The sequence below is a fragment of the Mobula hypostoma genome, assembly GCF_963921235.1.
Source record: "Mobula hypostoma chromosome 30 unlocalized genomic scaffold, sMobHyp1.1 SUPER_30_unloc_3, whole genome shotgun sequence".
NCBI classification, from domain to species: domain Eukaryota; kingdom Metazoa; phylum Chordata; class Chondrichthyes; order Myliobatiformes; family Myliobatidae; genus Mobula; species Mobula hypostoma.
This window is the reverse complement of record NW_026948160.1, coordinates 99643-118497: the sequence shown is the minus strand read 5'-3', so window position 1 is coordinate 118497 and position 18855 is coordinate 99643. Positions and strand designations below refer to the sequence as shown.

At 45.6% G+C, this 18855-nt stretch overlaps 1 protein-coding gene across 1 annotated transcript in view; it reads left to right on the top strand.

The window, feature by feature from the left end:
* Positions 1-18855, top strand: part of LOC134341356 (nuclear RNA export factor 1-like) — an 86653-nt gene that overhangs the window by 50176 nt on the left and 17622 nt on the right. The window contains exons 7-15 of the mRNA XM_063039219.1: positions 3414-3483; positions 4818-4906; positions 7015-7122; positions 9155-9264; positions 12058-12094; positions 13149-13217; positions 14696-14751; positions 15588-15695; positions 18213-18271. Coding sequence (XP_062895289.1) covers positions 3414-3483; positions 4818-4906; positions 7015-7122; positions 9155-9264; positions 12058-12094; positions 13149-13217; positions 14696-14751; positions 15588-15695; positions 18213-18271 — 706 coding nt within the window. The remainder of the gene's footprint in view (positions 1-3413; positions 3484-4817; positions 4907-7014; positions 7123-9154; positions 9265-12057; positions 12095-13148; positions 13218-14695; positions 14752-15587; positions 15696-18212; positions 18272-18855) is intronic.

The window sequence follows — 18855 nt, the reverse complement described above, 5'->3', positions numbered from 1 at the left end:
GTTTTTAATGTAAACAATTCAGCTCACTCCGTGTTGATCTATATATGACAAAGATCGTGGGGAGAAGGGGTCATGTGGGGCATTAGTTGGGGAGAATGGAATTGCCTTCAGGGCCCACATAGACCCGATGGGCCAAATGGACCCCTCCTGTGTTCAAAGGAAGTGCTGAAAATTTGGTGGGGGAAGAACATTTTCACTGGCAGGGGTCGACATCCAAAAAGCAGAGATTTTGGATCTGTCGCGGTGAACTGATCAGGAGGAATAGACAAATAAGGTCGCTGATGAACTAACTGGATTGTGGAATATGTCTGAGAGGCTGACTGGCTCAAACTTCGCAACAACAAGGTGCAGTCCTCTCTGACTTCTGTTTGATAAAAGTTCTGCAGATGCTGGAAATCCAGAGCAACACACACACACACACAATGCTGGAGGAACTCAGCATGGGAATGAATAAACGGACAACGTTTCAGGGCACGGCCCATCATCAAGACTTGGAAGGAAGGGGGGAAGGAGGCGGTGGTGCGTGTTGTACTCCTTCCCTTCCGCCACCACTTTTTCTGGCTTCTTCCCCTCCTTTTGAGCCCGGAACATCGGCTCTTTATTCCTCTTCATAGATGCTGCCTGACCTGCTGAGTTCCTCCACCAGTTTGTGTGTGACTTTGGTTTGAATTGCATTTTCACAGTTGCTATGAAATGGTAATTTCTGAGAGAGATTAATTTATAAAGTACACAACAGTTTTAGCTGGGAGGTTTTGTAGAGGAACAGAAAATTATAGCTCAGAAGCAGGTCCTTCAGCCCATCTAGTCTGTTTGAAACCAGTTAACTTGCCTCCTCCCATCTGGACCATCCATGCACCTATCCAAATTTCTCCTAAATACTGAAATCGACTCTACTTCTACCACTTCCACTGGCAGCTCATTCCACATTCCACAGGAGTTAGATATTTCCGCTTTAATATTTCACCTTTCACCCTTAACCCATGACCTCTAGTTGTAGTCTCACTCAACCTCAGTGGAAAAAGCCGGCTTGCATGTACCCTACCTATACCCTCATAATTTTGTATACCTCTATCAAATCTCCTCTCATTCGTCTATGTTCCAAGGAATACAGTCCTAGCCTACTCAATCTTTCCTTATCACTCATGTCCTCCAGACCTGACAACATCCTTGTAAATTTTCTCTGTACTTTTTCAACCTTATTTGCATCTCTCCTGTAGGTAGGCAACCAAAAGTGCACAGAATAAGTTTAATTTCCCCAATTAAATTTGACTAATCGGTGTGAAGCAGTTTCTAAAACTAGCGATAGCTGGAAGATGAGACAAGAATGAATTGTGGGGCGGTTGGGTAGCAGATGAATCGGGTGTGAATCCTGTCAATTACATTCACTGAAATGCTGAGCAGATAATACATTACACTTGAAGTGTATCTGTTATTTCATGAATGCATTGCCCTTCCCAGGCATTGGTGGCTGCCAGCAGTATTAACCATAGACCTTGGTGCTGTAGGGCAACCAAGAATGAATTAAAGTTAAACTTGTGTGCCTTCTGTACACCAGGAGAAAATTTTTCTTCCTCTGCTGTATAAATATATATAGATAGAGTGCCCAAGACTTTTGCACAGTATTGCAATGATTTTATGTATTACTGCAAAAAAAAACAAATGTCATGACATGTGTGAGTGATGATAAGCCTGATTCTGATCTGGGTCTCTGTTGTGGACTGAGAGTGGGAAGGGGACAGGGAGAGGGGAATCATGGTTGGGAAAAGGGGAAGGGAGAGGGGAGCACCAGAGAGACATTCTGTAATGATCAATAAACCAATTGTTCGGAATCAAATGACCTTGCCTGGTGTCTCAGGACTGGGTGTGTCTGCACCCGTCCCAGACACTCCTTCTCTGCCACCTGTCCCCCACCCCTCCCACGGTGCTCCACCCTCACCATTCCCAACATCTTTTGCTCCCACCAGATTGACAAACTTGCTGTCCACTCCACGTTGACAAATACAGTGCTGTGCTAAAGTCTTCGGCACCCTGGTGATATATATGTGCCTGACACTTTTGCGCAGTACTGTATACCTGTCAGTTATGTGTGTTTGCTGTAGAACGGACTGCTATGAACAAGGACAAGTGTGTTCCATCCCATCACATCATCAACTGATACTGTCAAGAGGTCTGTTTTATCGGCAAACATTGATCAATCTGTACATAGGTTGCAGTGTAATTCTCCTTTGTCTGGGGGGCAGTAGCTCAGCGGTGTAGCTGACAGATGCAACTTCGGTCCAGTGCTGACCTCTGGTATTGTCTGAGTGAAGACAGGGTTTTCTACGGGTTCTCTGCTTTTCTCCAAGTCACTACATTTATGTAGGTGTTGAACCAAATGGTCTTTAAAAGTCGTCCCTAACACGTAGGGGTAATGGCAGAGTCACAATCAGATGTATGTTTGCATTAACTTGTGACTCTGGAGGCTATGGACTCGGTTGCAAAGTTGCATCTCAATATTTATTGCTTATTTATTTATTACTACTTTTTCTTTTTGTATTTGCACAGTTTTTTTCTCTTGTACGCTGGCTGTTTGTCCTGTTGGGTGTGGTCTTTCACTGATTCGATTGTGTTTCTAGTATTTACTGCAAATGCCCACAAGAAAATGATTCTCAGGGTTGTAGATGGTGACATATGTGTACGTTGATAATAAATTTACTTTGAACTTTGAAATGAGGGGGAAGAATAGGTTACGGGGAAAATTAGGGCACTCTGTGTCATGCCAAGTCAAGTTTATTGTCATTTAACTATATATGGTTACATACGTTATATACACGTATATGTTATTGTAACTATATACATGTATATAGTGTATATTGTATATAGAAATGAGACAACATTTCTCCGAACCAGGGCACAGTAACTTATGAAGGTAAGGATAAAATCTACAGATGAATCACTCATAAACAACAAACTAAAGTGCATTAATATTAAATATGGTAAGGTACGGAACAGATTTACTAGTGACACTTCGAAGGCAATGTGGCAGGGAGTTCAGACACCTAATGGCCTGAGGGAAGAAACTGTTTCTCATCCTGGCTGTTCTTGTTTTTAATGTATCAGAGTCTCCTGCCTGATGGTAGAAAGTCAAAGAGGATGCTGGATGGATGGGTGGGATCCTTAGTAGCACTAAAAGCCCTGCGTATGCAGCGCTCCTGATAAATGTCTTCGATGGATAGTATAGGGAGGCCCCTATGATCCTCTCCGCTGTCCTCAGTCTTTTGTAGGGACTTCAGGTCCGATGGTCGTCTGCTCCCATACCAGATGGAGATGTGTATGTGTGAGACAATTTGCATGAAGGAATTGCTTTGAGAGGCAGTATTGGGCTCCTTCTATGTTCTAAGGCAATAATCCGGTGCAACCCATCTGTTTTACAGCAATGCATGAGTAAGCGTTACGATGGATCTCAGCAGGCCCTCGATTTAAACAGTATACGCAGTGACCCAGGTATGGATTTGGGGTTTTTTTGTTCTTCAAAATAAAAGACTCTGACCACGCTTAACAATGAACCTAGATGCCCAGAGCAAGTTCGTGTGATGCCAGTGACAGTCATGGTGCTTGGGTTTGGGCAGGCAACCAGTCAGTTCCTTCCAGTTTCAGGTTCACCCATTCTCATGCACACCTTCCACCCAGAATCTGGTGCATGGGTCTCTCAGTTGTTCCTTTGCGTGCCTTGTTGTGCATCGGGTTTATTTGTCGGTCTGTTTAATGCTAGCTCAGCGCTCAACCCAACAGAGATGGAACCCGGGACTACTGGCCTCTAGGTCCGGTGCTGATGCCAGTACACCACCAGCTGTCTCAGGTTTTGGAGAAACCTCAGAGGGAAGGGAGAAAGCAAAGAGATGGCACCAATTCTCCTGTAGGAAGATCAGGAAGATCTTCCCATCGCCATCCCAGGGCAGAGGGTTGACAATGTCAACTGTATTGGCCCCCACTAAGAGCAGACAACAACAACCGGTTAGGGACTGGGGTTCCTGCAGCAAGGCACTCAAAAGGAGTGACTATTTATAAGTGGCAAGTAAGGAGTGTGGGGAAACTGCCTTTATTCTTGTGACTTGTATCTTTTGGAGTGTCAGGAGCCAAGTTCTCACCACAGGATGCCCAGCCCCTGCACTTCCGTAGTCACAATATGTATCTATGTGTGTGTGCGCGCGCACACACACACACACACACACACACACTCACTCTTGCTGCTGTGACCCGTCTACTTCAGAGATGCTCTTCTGCACACCACTGTTATAATGCGTGATTATTTGAGTTACTGTCACCTTCCTGTCAGTTTGAACCTGTCAGGCTGTTCTCCTCTGACCTCTCTCATTAACAACCCGCAGCACTGCTGCTCACTAGATATTTTATGTTTTGCACCATTCTCTGTAAACTCTAGAGACTGTTGTGTGATAAAATCCCAGGAGATAAGCAGTTTCTGACATACTCAAACCACCCCATCTGGCACCAACAATCATTCCATGGTCAAAGTCACTTAGATCATATTTCTTCCCCCGTTCTGATGTTTGGTCTGAACAACAACTGAACCTCTTGACCGTGTCTGCATGCTCTTATGCATTGAATTGCTGCCGCATGATTGGCTGATCAGATATTTACATTAGTGAGCTGGTGTACAGGTGAATCTCACAAAGTGGTCACTGAGTGTAAAGAGCAGGAAAGTCTGGCTGTCCAGTTGGATGGCACGATTCTTCACCTTCCCATTAAAGAGGGGCAGCAGGTTTATTATGTGCTGGCCTTGGGGTTATAGTAATATATACCTGTGTATGTTTGTTTAGATCTTGTCTCCCAGAACATTGAAGTGGTTTTGAACAGGAGGAATTCCATGAGAACAATTGTCAAAATAATAGAAGAAAACATTCCAGAGGTAAGCAGTACGTGGATGCACTTTCCAGGGAATGTTCATGTTGGAGAAATTTCAGGAGCCATTAGAAGTGAAGTCATTGAATAACACTAGGCACAAAAAACAGGCCATTTGGCCCCTAGCCCTGTGAAACTCTCCTATTTGTGAGCCTGTCCAAGTGCCTTTTAAATATTGTGAAATATTGACCTTTGAACAATTTGAAACACATTTACATTTACCTTTACCTTACAACTTACATTTACACAATACACTTTAATAAAAGTATAGTTCAATAGCTCCATTTAATATCAGAGCAATGTATACAATATACATCCTGAAATTCTTATTCTTCGCAGACATCCACAAAAACAGAAGTGTCCCAAAGACTGCTAAAATGTTAGAACTTCAGAGCTCCCCCTACTCCCCCTGCCATGCACGAGCAGTACCAGCGCATCAACCCCGCCCCTCACTTCTGCAAAAAAGCATCAGCACCCTCCACCCACCAAGCAAGCAATAGCAAACCCTCCAATAAAGACCATGATCTGCAGTGCGACAAAAAACAATTGTTCACCTGACAGTTTGACATCTCGCTCTCCCTCTCTCGCTCTCCCTCTCTCGCTCTCCCTCTCTCGCGCCCCAAGAAAGTGGAAAAAGAGGTTTACCCTTTTCACAGCGACAGGGGTGACATAACAAAACTACTCACTGATTTGCGGTGTTAAAACTCTGTCCCACCACTTATTTTTCTCCCTCTTCCCCCCCGCCCCCGTGACCTGAGAATCAACAACAATCTCTCATCTACCATTGAGAGAGAGAACACAGCTCACCGAGCACAACCCTCCAACAGATGATACCTTAAAGCATACCCATGGTGTACTGCTGTCCTTGTGTGTGAAGTCAGAAGCGCACAATTCAGCAGTAAGCTGACTGAATGCAGAAGTCGACAGCACACACACACGCAATTCAGTACGAGTAAAACTGAGAACGAACCTGAAGAATGCTGTCAGTATTTAATAAGGCAAAATTATGGTGATTAAGTCACACATTCTGAAGAAATTAGGATTATATGAAGCTAGACTTAAATGTAACATATCCAAAATGATACAGAGAATGAGTAAACAGTTGTGTATTCGAGAAGATTAACAGCAGGTGGTGATTGTCCTTCATACCCGATGGTGACAGGAACCCTGTTCAGAAGAGCTTTTAAAGTGAAAAAGTTGTTCCACTCTCTCAATCTCAGAATCTCATGCATTACTAAATGACAATAAAAGAGGACTGCGTGTCTTCATAATCTAAGTTCAGGTCCAGTGCTATGAGCAAGCGTCAGAAGATGGGGTCTTCCTTGGTTGCAGTGGATGACCATGGTGTCTTCTGTCCCTTGTCGTGTCCTTCACTCACTACAGAGCACTGCTGTAGTGCCTTGGACCTCACTGCAGATCTCATCTGTCCAGTCCACCGGAGCTGATTTCGCATGCTAGGACAGGCGTGTCCCCATCTCACCGGGGTATGAGGCCGCCGGTTTAGCCTGCCTGTCGGTGGTGTGGCCGCTGTCTCATGCAAACAGCTACTTGGAGCCACAGGCTAGAGCTGAGTGTCCAGTGGGGACCCAAGCTGAGAGAGCTGCCCTGGAGTGGACATGACAAGCCCCTTCACCAGAGATGCTACCCCTCTCTGAACCCCAATATCCTATCAGCATTCCTTAAATTACCAAGGCTGGTTGATTATACTGATAATCAGGAATAAACTTTTACGTAATGTTAACATAAAATACTGCTCAGATAGTGTTCTCCTTTATGAACAATGATTTCAGTGGCACAAACAAAGGAAAGACAACACAGGATTGTGTGAATGTGCATCAGCCTGACTTAAAAGTTCTGCCAAAACAAAATGGCTGCTCTCCTCGTGATCCAACAGAGTTTCAAATTTAAAGGCAGCAGCCCCGTCAGAATTAAACTCAGCAGGGTTATATTTCAAAATAAAAGCCTAGCAGTTTAACTTTTCAACACGTCAAGAATCAATCTGTAGAAATTACATTGTTTGCTTCTGACTTGGAGGCCCAGCAGCACCTCCCATTAGGAATGCCGCAGATTGTGACAGAAAGCAAGTGTGAGTGAACCTTGTGTGCCTTTTTCCAGCTGCTCTCCCTCAACCTCGGCAACAACAAGCTCCACCGACTGGATGACCTGGCAGAACTGATTGCTAAAGTTCCCAATTTGAAAATATTGAATCTTTCCAGAAACGAGGTGAGTGGGTGCTGATGTCCAGCTCTCAGTTACATTTCTCATGTAGGCATTGGTAGTTATGCACTGCCTAAATCAGAGGATCCTTAGTGAAGTAGATACTGCCTTTCATTGATTTTAGTCTCCTATTCTTCAGTTGCTTCATAAGGAATGCTTTTTTCCCCCTTTACTGTGATGGTTGACAAGCCTGGAGTTGTTGACTGGAATCAATGCACGGACCCCTGTGTTCTGTTCGGAGGGGCTATTTAGAACCTGAACAGCTTGCAAGTTGGAAATGCAGTCACAGACTACATTCCTACACAGTAGAAAATGCCTGCATCTGTCATCAAATCCTTCCTGCCACGCTTAAGTACGAGTTGCACTTTGGGTTTTTGTTACCTCATTTTACGTTCAGCCCATCACCCCCTACTGGGGCATAAGACACCAGCCACTCGCTCACCAGGGTCCTCTGTCCTGGGCCAGATTTTCAAGTTGTCCCCATCTTCCTGATATCCTTCCTCTCTCAGGGATGAGTTCTTTGGAGTTTCTGTTGGTGTTTTTTACGGGATGGGATTGCTCACCATGTCCGACCCCCCCCTCCTCTCTCGCCCCGTGTCCGACCCCCCCCCACCTCCTCTCTCGCCCCGTGTCCGACCCCCCCCCACCTCCTCTCTGGCCCCGTGTCCGACCCCCCCCACCTCCTCTCTCGCCCCGTGTCCGACCCCCCCCTCCTCTCTCGCCCCGTGTCCGACCCTCCCTCCTCTCCCGCCCCGTGTCCGACCCCCCTCCTCTCTCGCCCTGTGTCCGACCCTCCTCCTTTTGCAGCCGGGCTTGGGACCGTTCATGGCGGGGCTAATGTAAACTGGGGAGGACCCACAACTAAAGACTCATCACTGCTGTGTTACGACATTAACTCCAGCAAACGGCCTGTTGACTGCCCATTTGTCTTCATTAATTTGATTTTAACCATCATTTTGAGGATCTGTCTGCTTTTGAAAAGCAGCAACCAGTCCAACTTTAAAAACAATACATTTTTGACATTGATAAAGCATTAAAAAACTGCTGATTGATGCAAGGACATAATTTTGGTGGCTGCCAGGAACAGATTGGTAAAATAGTTCTGAATTGATTCAGTGGCTAAATTGTTCAAAGCCTGTGCTTTGATAATGCCTCAAATCGACTGGCTGTATCAATGACCTTCCTACTGGAAATTCTCTGAAACCTGGCCTTCACCTGCACACGAATAACGCATTTTAATTTGTCACAAGGTTCCTTCTGCTAGAAGCTAAGAAATTCTAACGTCATCAGTGACCCAAGGAGCAACTCATTGGGTGCAACAACTTTTCAAGCAGAGAAGCTCCTACATAGAAACATGTTTTGGTGGCAAATCTTTCAACGAAACATTGAAATGTACAACTGTAGTCTTTAATTGTTAACTTGTACTGCGCTGAACAAGTTTGAAGTAATTGCTGGTCTATCTCAGATGTTTTTAATATTTAATTTTCAAACTTGCTAAAATCCAAAGGTTGCAATAGTTTTAATCTCCTTGCGTGGAGTTATTTTAACAATTTGTGATACTGAATGGTCAGCAACTGTCTGGAAAATATACACAGTGCAACACCCACAATGCTGGAAGAACTCAGCAGTCGGGTAGCATCTATGGAGAGGTCTAAACGTCTCAACCCTAAGCGTTGACTCTTTTATTCCTCTCCATCGATGCTGCCCACCCTGCTGAGTTCCTCCAGCATTGTTTGTGTGTTGCTCTGGATTTCCAGCATCTGCAGAATCTCTTGGGGAAGGTGAACAGTGCGGGGCTAAAGTGGGCGTTGGTGCATGACTGCTGGGATCTTTGTGAATGTTGCTGCGCTAAACTTGAGGTTTTTCTTTGATAGAGGAGACGTACTAACTTATCTAGGAGAACTTTGCCTTCTCAAACTGAAGCTGCTTTAAGCAGGTACCTGAGGGAAGTGCCTAGGAGCATGGATAGTGGCTTTGTTTTGTATAGCTCAATCATGTCGGTCACTGTAAGAACCATGCAACGTCAATCTCTGTTTAGCTCAGATCTGAGAGGGATCTGGACAAAATAAAAGGCTTCAAGCTGGAAGAGCTTTGGTTGGAAGGGAACCCGCTATGTGGCAGCTTCCGAGATCAGGCCACCTATGTCAGGTCAGTGAAAGGACCTCTTGTTCAGCTATTGTTTCAGGATGCTTCAGAAAAAGAACACGCTGTATTTTTCGCTAACATATTTCAATTTATAAGTAATTTGCCTCTCTCATTCATTTATTTAGTTCAAATTTCAAAGTTCAGCTTGCTTCTCGCAGTCAGTTTATGTGAGAGACTGAAGTCTAGTGTACGAGTGTATAAATCTATTCCTTTTATATATTGGAAGGTATTATTTTACCCACCAGGTGGTTAAGAAGCTAATTTCTTTTTCCTATTTTCAAAGTAAAGTAGGCCTAATGATGAAAACCTGGCTTAATATCTAATTGTTGTCCACTTTTGGAATTCTGTATGAAGAACTGCATTCCAAAGAATCCACTGGTGCACTTTGTTTTCATGGTTGAGATTTAAAACGGGGTGAAGTGGATTGATGTTGAGGCTGGGGGCTGAGAAATTTGATGTGCAAAGCTTGTGAAGCTATTCCCAGGCGTTCATCTTCCTGTGTTCCTTAAAAAGTGTTGCATAGTCACACATGTACACTCTTGCTATTTCAAATGTTACACGCTGACATTTTTTCACATACAGAAGCGGACTAAAGTGAATGTGTTTTTTTTTCTGTTGGCCAGAGATGGGTAAGATTCCTCGAGAGGAACGACCCAAGAAGGCCAGGCACAATCGTGCATTGCCCCTCACCAGAGAGATGCAATCGTGTGGCTTTGATGCATTCCTGGCTTTTCCATCTACCTTGGGAGTCTGACGGATTGAACCAAGTTCCCCAGCCAAGCCACTTGAGGAAATTTTACGCATAGTTTGCAGCCGCGGTTTTTGGCGGTCAAGTCCAACATAAGGGAATGAAATAAATCTTCAAAAATATCTGCCTTTTGGAGTAAAGTTTGGAGGCAAAGTCTAAAAAGTTTGACGTGATAAAGCCCATTGGATATTCTTTGGACAGCAGTTTCGTTTCCTGCCCTCTTTCTCTTTTTTTTGTTTTTTTTCCCCTTTTATCTCTTATCCCATCTCCTGCGGCCTTTTTTGCCTTTATTATTTTCTAAATTCGGCACCCAGTGTTTATTTTGGTTTTCTCCCAGTGTTCAGTATTCATTTGAATGGAATTAGTAACTAGCTCTTCGGTGATATCACATTGGCTTAATCCTTCTCCCTACCCAATCCTAACTAATCATAGTGTCGGTATCTCTTTTTCCAACACTGATGCTGTATTCTGTCGCCGATGTTCAGGTGAGTGATAGCTCGGTAAGTAAACAGACACTAAATATGTATGAGACTGAAGGCAGTATTGCTTTTAGTTGGCCTAAATAGGCTAGTTTCCAGTCATGTTCATCTGGGATCGAGCTGCCCTCTGCTTTATCTGAACCGATGACTTCCAAGTGGGATTTCCACACAGCAAGTGGGTAAATTTCAGGCTCTCGGGTTGCCAATGCTTCAGGAGGAAACGCTAGTATGAATTCTCCATTAAAATTCCTGTGGTAACGGGGTTGAGAGGGATAATAAATCAGCCGTGATGAACTGGTGGAGCAGACTGATGGGCTGAATGGCCTCAGTCTGCTCCGATGGTCTAATTATTCAAAGTACACCAAGTATCCAAAAGCCCAGTGAAACTTACTGAGGTAACGGGGTTGAGAGGGATAATAAATCAGCCGTGATGAACTGGTGGAGCAGACTGCCACGCCAAGTAACCAAAAGACCAATGCCAATGAAGTGATTTAATGTTGCAAAACATGTTTTTCCCTCTTAAAAGCCTCCCAAGGATGTGTGAAGAGATTCTAGTTCTCTCTCAATACCGTAGTAGTCATCGGTTAAAGGATTTAAGCCCTGTGGAAGTAGTTCTATCGCCTATGTAGACCAACAGAAAGCTCTCTGCCATAGCAGGCTTTAGTGATGACATGAAAAAAATTTCAATTCTTCTCAGTAACTTTGAGACAGTGGGAACACTTAATCTGTAATCGTGAATGTCCAGACCTGAATCAGCAGTCACTTTTAGTAACACACCTCCAATCTTGTCCTTTGTGGAGCTTTATCACCTGCAACTTCATAAATGCTGTAACGTTGTAGAAGCGATCGTCAGTGGCGAGCTGCTGCCCTTGGGGAGGTTTTCAGCAGGTTGGAGTGGGTAATGTGACAGCTGTCTGGAAGACTGGCACTGTGAAGTTCAGGTAGTTAACTGAAGGCGATCGTGTCTACACTCAGTCTAACCCGTGCAGAGATGTAGCATTTAATCACAAGAAACTCTTCATGGTTCAAGTGATCTTATTTTCAACTGTAATTGAAGTGTCCCTAAAACTAAGGAGGCTATCAGCCTTAAATGCAGCACCCATCAAAATTCTACCACTGATTGCAGTCCTCTTTAATTCCACTATTGCCACGAGCCCAGAGGTCGATCCCTCTGCCTTAACTATTTGGCGTGTGGGACATTTTGCACAATTTTCCCGCTTCCCCACCATAGCAATTGGCCTGGGCATGGTCAGTCTGACACCGAGATGAGATGACCTGAAACATGAAAACCACCCCATCTGTTTTCTGACCTCTTTCCTCGTGGAGTAACCCAGGCCAAAGAGTTTTCTCAACTGGGGAGATGGCTCTTGATTGTCTACAGTCTTTCATTCAGTGAAACTGTAATGAACAGTTTAAGTCTTAATCAGTATATGCGGATCAATGAAGGTGGGGAGGTGACTGGTCGAACGCGAGGCCATTCTGGCCATTGGCAATGTGATGGGAATTTTCTCGCTGTTTTAAAAACTGTTGCTTTGTTTCACTTCTCTCCCTCTTTGCAATGTTTGACAGTGCGGTCAGGGAAAAATTTCCAAAGCTGCTCAGACTGGTAAGTACATTGCTGGTGGTTTCATGACAGATTTTCAGCTTTGCATAGGTTGTGGTGAGTCAGTGCTGGAATGGGTGGAACTACCAAACCAACCTGTGTGTGCAGAGCAACAATTTTAATCACGATTTTAAATGGATTCCATTTTGGTAGTGCCATTCATCCAGGGGCTGTGGGCATTTAATTGTCCTTTCTAGTTGCCCTTGAGAAGGTGGTGAGATGCCACCTTGAGTTATGGGTCTACCCACAGTGCTGCTGGAATTTAAATACATGTTAAACGCAGTTGTTTCGTGCTTGTATCCAGAAACAGAATGGAATAATCTGCCTCCATGAACCGCTGTGGTCCTGAGGTATGAGTGCACCCACAGTACTATTGGAATGAAAATAAATTTTAAACCAAGTTGCTCCATGCTTGTGAACAGCAACAGGATGGAATAATCTGCTTCGAAATTTAAAAAAAGTCACCGTCTTAGGACGGCTAGAGTTTCAGTCCCCACCTCTGACGTCTCCGGAGGTTGTACCTTCTTCCTGTGACTGCATGGGTTTCTCGCCTTCACCAGGGCTGGAAAGGAGGGGGGCAGAAGCTAGAATGAAACGCTGGAGCTCATTAATGAACGGGGAAAATCAGTCAGCCATGACTCGCCGGGCCAAAGGGCCAAATCCTGCTCCTGTTTCTTATGATCCAAGTCCTGTCGGTACCTCCCGTATCCCAAAGATGTGAGGGCCAGTCGAGTACCCCGCATTTGGGGACATCGCAGGCGTCAGCACACCCGAAGTGCAGCGGGATAGCCTCGTCCTGGGAGAACCGCCTTAATGATCATTGTCTCTCCCCTGCCAGTCAGATGGTTTTCCACTGTAAATTATCCATGGTGTATAGGTGTTGGGATCCGGGAAATGGAAGTGAGTAGGGGTCGACTTGCCATGGCTTCAGTGGGCTGAGCGATTGATGTTGTTGGTCACATTTCTTTACGCTAGCTTTGGGTGATGCAGCGAATATGTAATATTTAATGACTGGTAAGCTTGTACTGCTCAGTTACAATCTGTTTTCTACTCACAGGATGGCCATGAGCTGCCACCTCCAATATCTTTTGACTTGGAAACACCAACCACACTGCCTTCGTGCAAGGTATGATCTGAGTGGGCTGCTCTGCAGGGGATAGAGTCTGCAGCTTGCTGGCTACCCGGTAAACTGGGCCTGGTTGGACTCCAGCTTCCAACATGCTATGGGTTATGCTGAACTTGTTAGCTTACAAGCCAGGCGTCAATGACATATTGATGTTTCTGAGAAGGCATACCATGCAGATCTGCCTTTAGGAGCAGGTGGAGTGAACGGAATGAAATCCGGGCTTTTTTTAAATCAGAAGAGTGTATTAGAGAAAGTATCGTCTAAATAGCAGCTTATAATTTAGTCTTTGTGGGAGACGAAATCGAGAGCGAGAAACACAAATGAAATGGAAGCAATTTAGCTCAAATTCAAGTAGATAGAATTGCCTTTCAGAGCTTATATAGAAAGGTTGAATAGGTAAGGATTTTATTCCCTGGAGTGTAGAAGATTGAGGGGAGATTTGATAGAGCTCTACAAAATTATGAAGGGTGGCTTTTTCCACTGAGGGTGGGTGAGACTAGAACTAGAGGTAATAGGTTAAGGCTGAAAGGTGAAATATTTAATGGGAACATGAGGGAGGGGGTACATCTTCACTCAGTGGGGGGGTGGGTGTGAGAATTTGGAAGGAGCTGCTAGTGGAAGTGGTGGGTGCAGGTTAGATTTCAACATTTAAGAGAAGTTTGGACAGGTACGTGGATGGGAGGGGTGGAGGACTATGGACTGGATGCAGGTCAATGGGAGTAGACAGATTAGTAGTTTAGCATGGACTAGATGGGCCGAAGGGCCTGTTTCTGTGCTCTTATGGGAATTGATCCAGAAATGAGATTGCCAAGGAGGGTAAATGAATAGTGGTACAGAAAACACGTGCTTGGAAGGAAAGTACCAACATTGGGCAAGTATAGTTATGTCTACAACCATCTGAAAGGGCTGACTGGGCTTTTGATTCGTGGGTCACCTAAAAGAGGTGTTATTCCTGAGAGTTTGGCAGAAAAACCTAAACATTGTAGCAGATTTTTAAAAAACATCCCATTACTAAAGCAGGGCATTCTTTCTTTCTTCAGATCTAGCGCCCCTCAAAAGGGAATGAATGGTTATTTGGTTGTTTGCAAGTTGGCTGCCTCATTTACCTGCACCATCGCTGTATGCTTAACTTACATGTAAATCGAAGGCACCTCATTAAACAGCATGTAGTTCAATTATTCACCTGCAGGGCAATTTTGTGACAAACGCTCATGTTACCTCCACGAGAGGCAGAATGGGGTTTGTTGTGGAAGTTCCTGTTTTGAGGCAATGCGGGAAAAAATTACTGTAAATTGGAGTAAAGAACAAAAGAAGTATTGCAAACGTACAGCAAGAAGTGAGGCGGTGCTCACCGGTTCAGAAATCTGGATGAGGCTGTTCCCAAGACGTTGAGTGTATACCCTCAGGGTCCTGTCCCTCCTAGATGGTGAGAGTTCTGAACGAGTTGTGCTTTCTGATATGCTGTTTTTCATTAACAGGGTAGCTACTTTGGCACAGAGGAAATCAAGGTCCTTGTAACACGTTTCATTCAGCAGTAAGTACCCTTGTGTGCTGGTGAACTTTGTATAGAAACAAACAACTAAGACCAGTCTCTCCGTGGTTCTGTTATCCTTACCGGGCTTAGGCCCACTGTCGGGTGGCGGGGTGGAGATGCGTTTCTACCAAAGGAGGTGTAAGGTGCTCCTTCCCTCCGCTAGGCTGCAAGTCACCCTTGGGCAAGGTGTAGCACCTGCTTACCCCCCGATCAGAGTGACGTGAAGCCGTGGGATCAGGTGGTGGATGGTCGTACGAGCAACCGGTGCAGATCACAAGTCCTGGTTATGCGACCACTGACACCAGGCAGACTGTCTCTGAAGAGTATTGGTAATTGGTATTGGGGTCACCCGTCTTGTAAAGACACTGCCCACCCCACCACCCTTATGAGTGACCACTGGTTCAAAATTCTCTCTCGTTTCTCCTTTCTCAATAGAAAGGGCTACTTGAATTTAGTGTCTCTCTCTGGAGCCAGGTGACCATGGAGGAGAATGGTAGTGGTCTGGTGGGCACCAGCAGGCCATCCTGGAACAGAGATGGGGAGGGATTTCTTCAGCCAGAGGGTGCTGAATGTACGGAATTGATTGCCAGAGGCCGAGCCACTGGGTATGTTTAAAGCGAGGTTGATTAGTCAGGGCATGGGAAGGCAGGGGAATAGGGTCGAGAAGGAAAGTAAATCAGCCACAATCAGTTGGCAGAGTAAACGATGGGTTGAATGGGCAGGATATGCTCCTGTGTTTTGGTCTCATTGTGACTGCAAAACGCATCCTGTTATTGTGCGACCTCCTCCCGCAGCCCGGCCCCACGCTCCCTGACGCTTGCTGTTCTCACCTGCAGGTACTACTCGGTGTACGACTCGACGGACAGGCAGGGGCTGCTGGATGCTTACCACGATACGGCCTGCTGCTCACTGAGTATTCCCTTCTCGCCACAGAACCCTGCCAGGTGAGTGGGGTGATGGGCTCTGGGTTGGACCACTGTGAGCTCAATAACAACACCAGCCTGACGACCCCAATCAGAGTTACAGCGTAATATCATCGGCATGGCAATACAGAAATAGATAGATGCCTTACTGATCCCAAAGGAAATTGCAGTGTCGCTGTAGCATTACAAGTGCACAGATAGACAAATATTAGAAGAGAAGTAAGTTTCCTCAAACAGTCTGACAGGAGGGGAGTCATCACATCCCCGGCTACAGGTTGACTCATTATACAGCCTAATGGTTGAGGGTGAGAATGACCTCGTGTAGAGCTCTTTGGAGCAGCAGAGTTGTCTTAGTCTATTACTGAAGGTTCTCCTCTGTTCAGCCAAGGTGGCATGCAGAGGGTGAGAAACATTGCCCAGAACTGCCAGGATTTTCTGTAGGGTCCTTTGTTCTACCACGGCCCCCAGTGAGTCCAGTTTGACTCCTATAACAGAGCCAGCCTTTCCAATCAGTTTATCGAGCCTGTTGGCATCACCCGTGTTGATGCCATTGCCCCAACACACCACCACGTAGAAGATTGTACTGGTGACAACAGACTGGTAGAACATGTGAAGTAGAGGCCGGCATACTCCAAAGGATCTCAGTCTCCTCAGAAAGTAGAGGTGACTCGGGCCCTTCCTGTACACAGTCTCTGTGTCGGTCTCCACTCGAGTCTGTCATCCAGGTGCACCCCTAGGTAAGTGTAGGTCCTCACTGCATCCACATCCTCACCATCAATGGTAACAGGGAGCAGTGTAGGCTCAGTCTTCCTGAAGTCCACCACCATCTCCTCTGTCTTACTGATGTATATAGTAATAAAAACTAAATTATAGTTTGTGTGTGTGGGGTCAATGTCCATTCAGAAATCTGGTGGCAGAGGGAAAGAAGCTGTTTCTGAATCACTGAGTGTGGGTCTTCAGGCTCCTGTACCTCCTCCCTGATGGTAGCAATGAGAAGAGGGCCTGTCCTGGGTGATGGGGGTCCTTAATGATGGACGCTGCCTTTTTGAGACATCGCTCCTTGAAGACGTCCTGGATGCTGGGGAGGCCGGTGCTGTGATGGAGCTGACTGAGTTTACAACTTTCTGCAGCTTATTTCAATCATGTGCAGTGCCCCCCCCCACCCCTTACCAGATGACACAGTCTGTCAGAATTCTCTTTTTGGAAGGGGCATTTTTGGTTCTGAGGAGAGACACGATTGGCTGATTTTTCTTGGAGTACAGGGGACCTGATAGAGGCATGCAACATTCTGAAAAGCGTAAATAGAAACTGTTCTCAGTGTTGGTGGCATAGGCACGTGGATGGGGGTGGGGGGGGGGTGCAGTATGGTGGGTTATGGTCAAAGTGCAGGTTGATGAGACTAGGCAGAATAATATCTAGCATGTACAAGATGGGCTGAAGGGCCTGTTTCTGTGCTGTAGTGCTCCATGACACTATGGATTTAAAATGAGAGTGGCCACGGTCTGGGTGCAGGTCAATGGGACGTGAAGCGGATTAACCATTCAGCATGTAGTAGATGGGCTGAAGGGCCTGTTTCTGTGCTATAGTGCTCCATGACACTCTGGGTTTAAGATGAGGAGCAAGAGGTGATCTGGGGACGATCTTGTTCTTTACCCAAAGGCTGTTTGCAGTCTTGTCTGAGGTGAGTGGTGGGGTTGCGGCTACCTCTCAATAATTCTGAAGTATCTGCACTAACACTCGAGTGAGCAAAGTATCCACCAGCCGCCAGACAGAGAGCTGACGTTTGGAGTCAACGTGGTGATTTCTGTACAGTGTGACTCTTGTAAAGAAGGCCTCAGCAGATCCTGACGCATTTCACAACACCATGCCTTGGAGTGTCATAGGGGGGAAAGAGAGCGCGCAAAGCTCCTTAGATGAAACTGCAGCCGCACCCATGCTCTGGCCACTTTGTTAGCTACCCCTGTACACCTACTCGTTAATGGAAGTATCTGATCAGCTGACTTGACGCACAAAAGCATGCAGGCATGGTCAGGAGGTTCAGTTGTTGTTCAGGCCAAACATCAGAATGGGGAAGAAGTGACTTAGACCGTGGAATGATTGTTGGTGCCAGACGGTGGTCTGAGTATCTCAGAAACTGCTGATCTCCTGCGATTTCCACGCACAACAGTCTCTAGAGTTTACAGAGAGTAGCGTGAGAAACGAAAAACAGCCAGTGAGCTGTGGGTGAAAACACCTTGTTAATGAGAGAGGTCAGAGGAGAATGGCCAGACTGGTTCAAGCTGACAGTAACTCAAATAACCACACGTTACAACAGTGGTGTGCAGACGAGCGTCTCTGAACGCACAACACATTGAACCTTGAAGTGGATGGGCTACAGCAGCAGACCATGAACGTACACTCAGTAGGCACTTTATAAGACACGGGGTACCTGACAACATGGCCACTGAGTGCATATCAATAGAGCTACAATGAAGAAATATGTTTGAGCCAACTATTTTAGTCAAACGTTAATGCCAAAAATGTGTTGCCTCTAAACAGGAGCAGTTTGGGAGAGTATTTCAAAGAAAGCAGGAATGTGAAGAAACTGAAAGATCCAAGTAAGATGCATTTTATCATGTTTTGTTTTGACTTGCCATGATTGCTGGTGCAGTAGAAGTCAGAAGTAATTGTCTGTTGTTGGAAATACTTTTCAACTCTGAATCTATTTTTGTTTAAAGCAATCTTCTAGGGTTAAGAGGACCTTGGGTTAGATGCTGCCTGACCTGCTGAGTTTCTCCAGCACTTTGTGTGTGTTTCTAAGGTTGGGACTGAGCTGCTGATATTCAGTGGAGAGGCTGTCGACAGTTAAAACTGTAAATTCTCAACAGGCCGGACAGCTGTGGAAAGAGAAATGGCTGGCATTTGCTTTCTGCGACCCATTGCCAGCAGATCTCCCCCCGCAGATGCTGCCTGGCCTGCTGAGTTTCCCCAGCATTTTCTTTCACGTTGGCTGAATGATAAAGCGGGATAGTTACCAGCTTTCGGGCTGCTTTTCACTCCCAATCTAACAGATGTTGCAAGTCGGAGCTAAAAGCAGAAATTGTTGCATGTACTCAGCAGGTCAAAAAGCATATTTGATGTCCTGTCAAGGGTTAACTAACCGCGGAGTATTTTCTGTTAACTGTTTCTCCGCAGGGTGCCA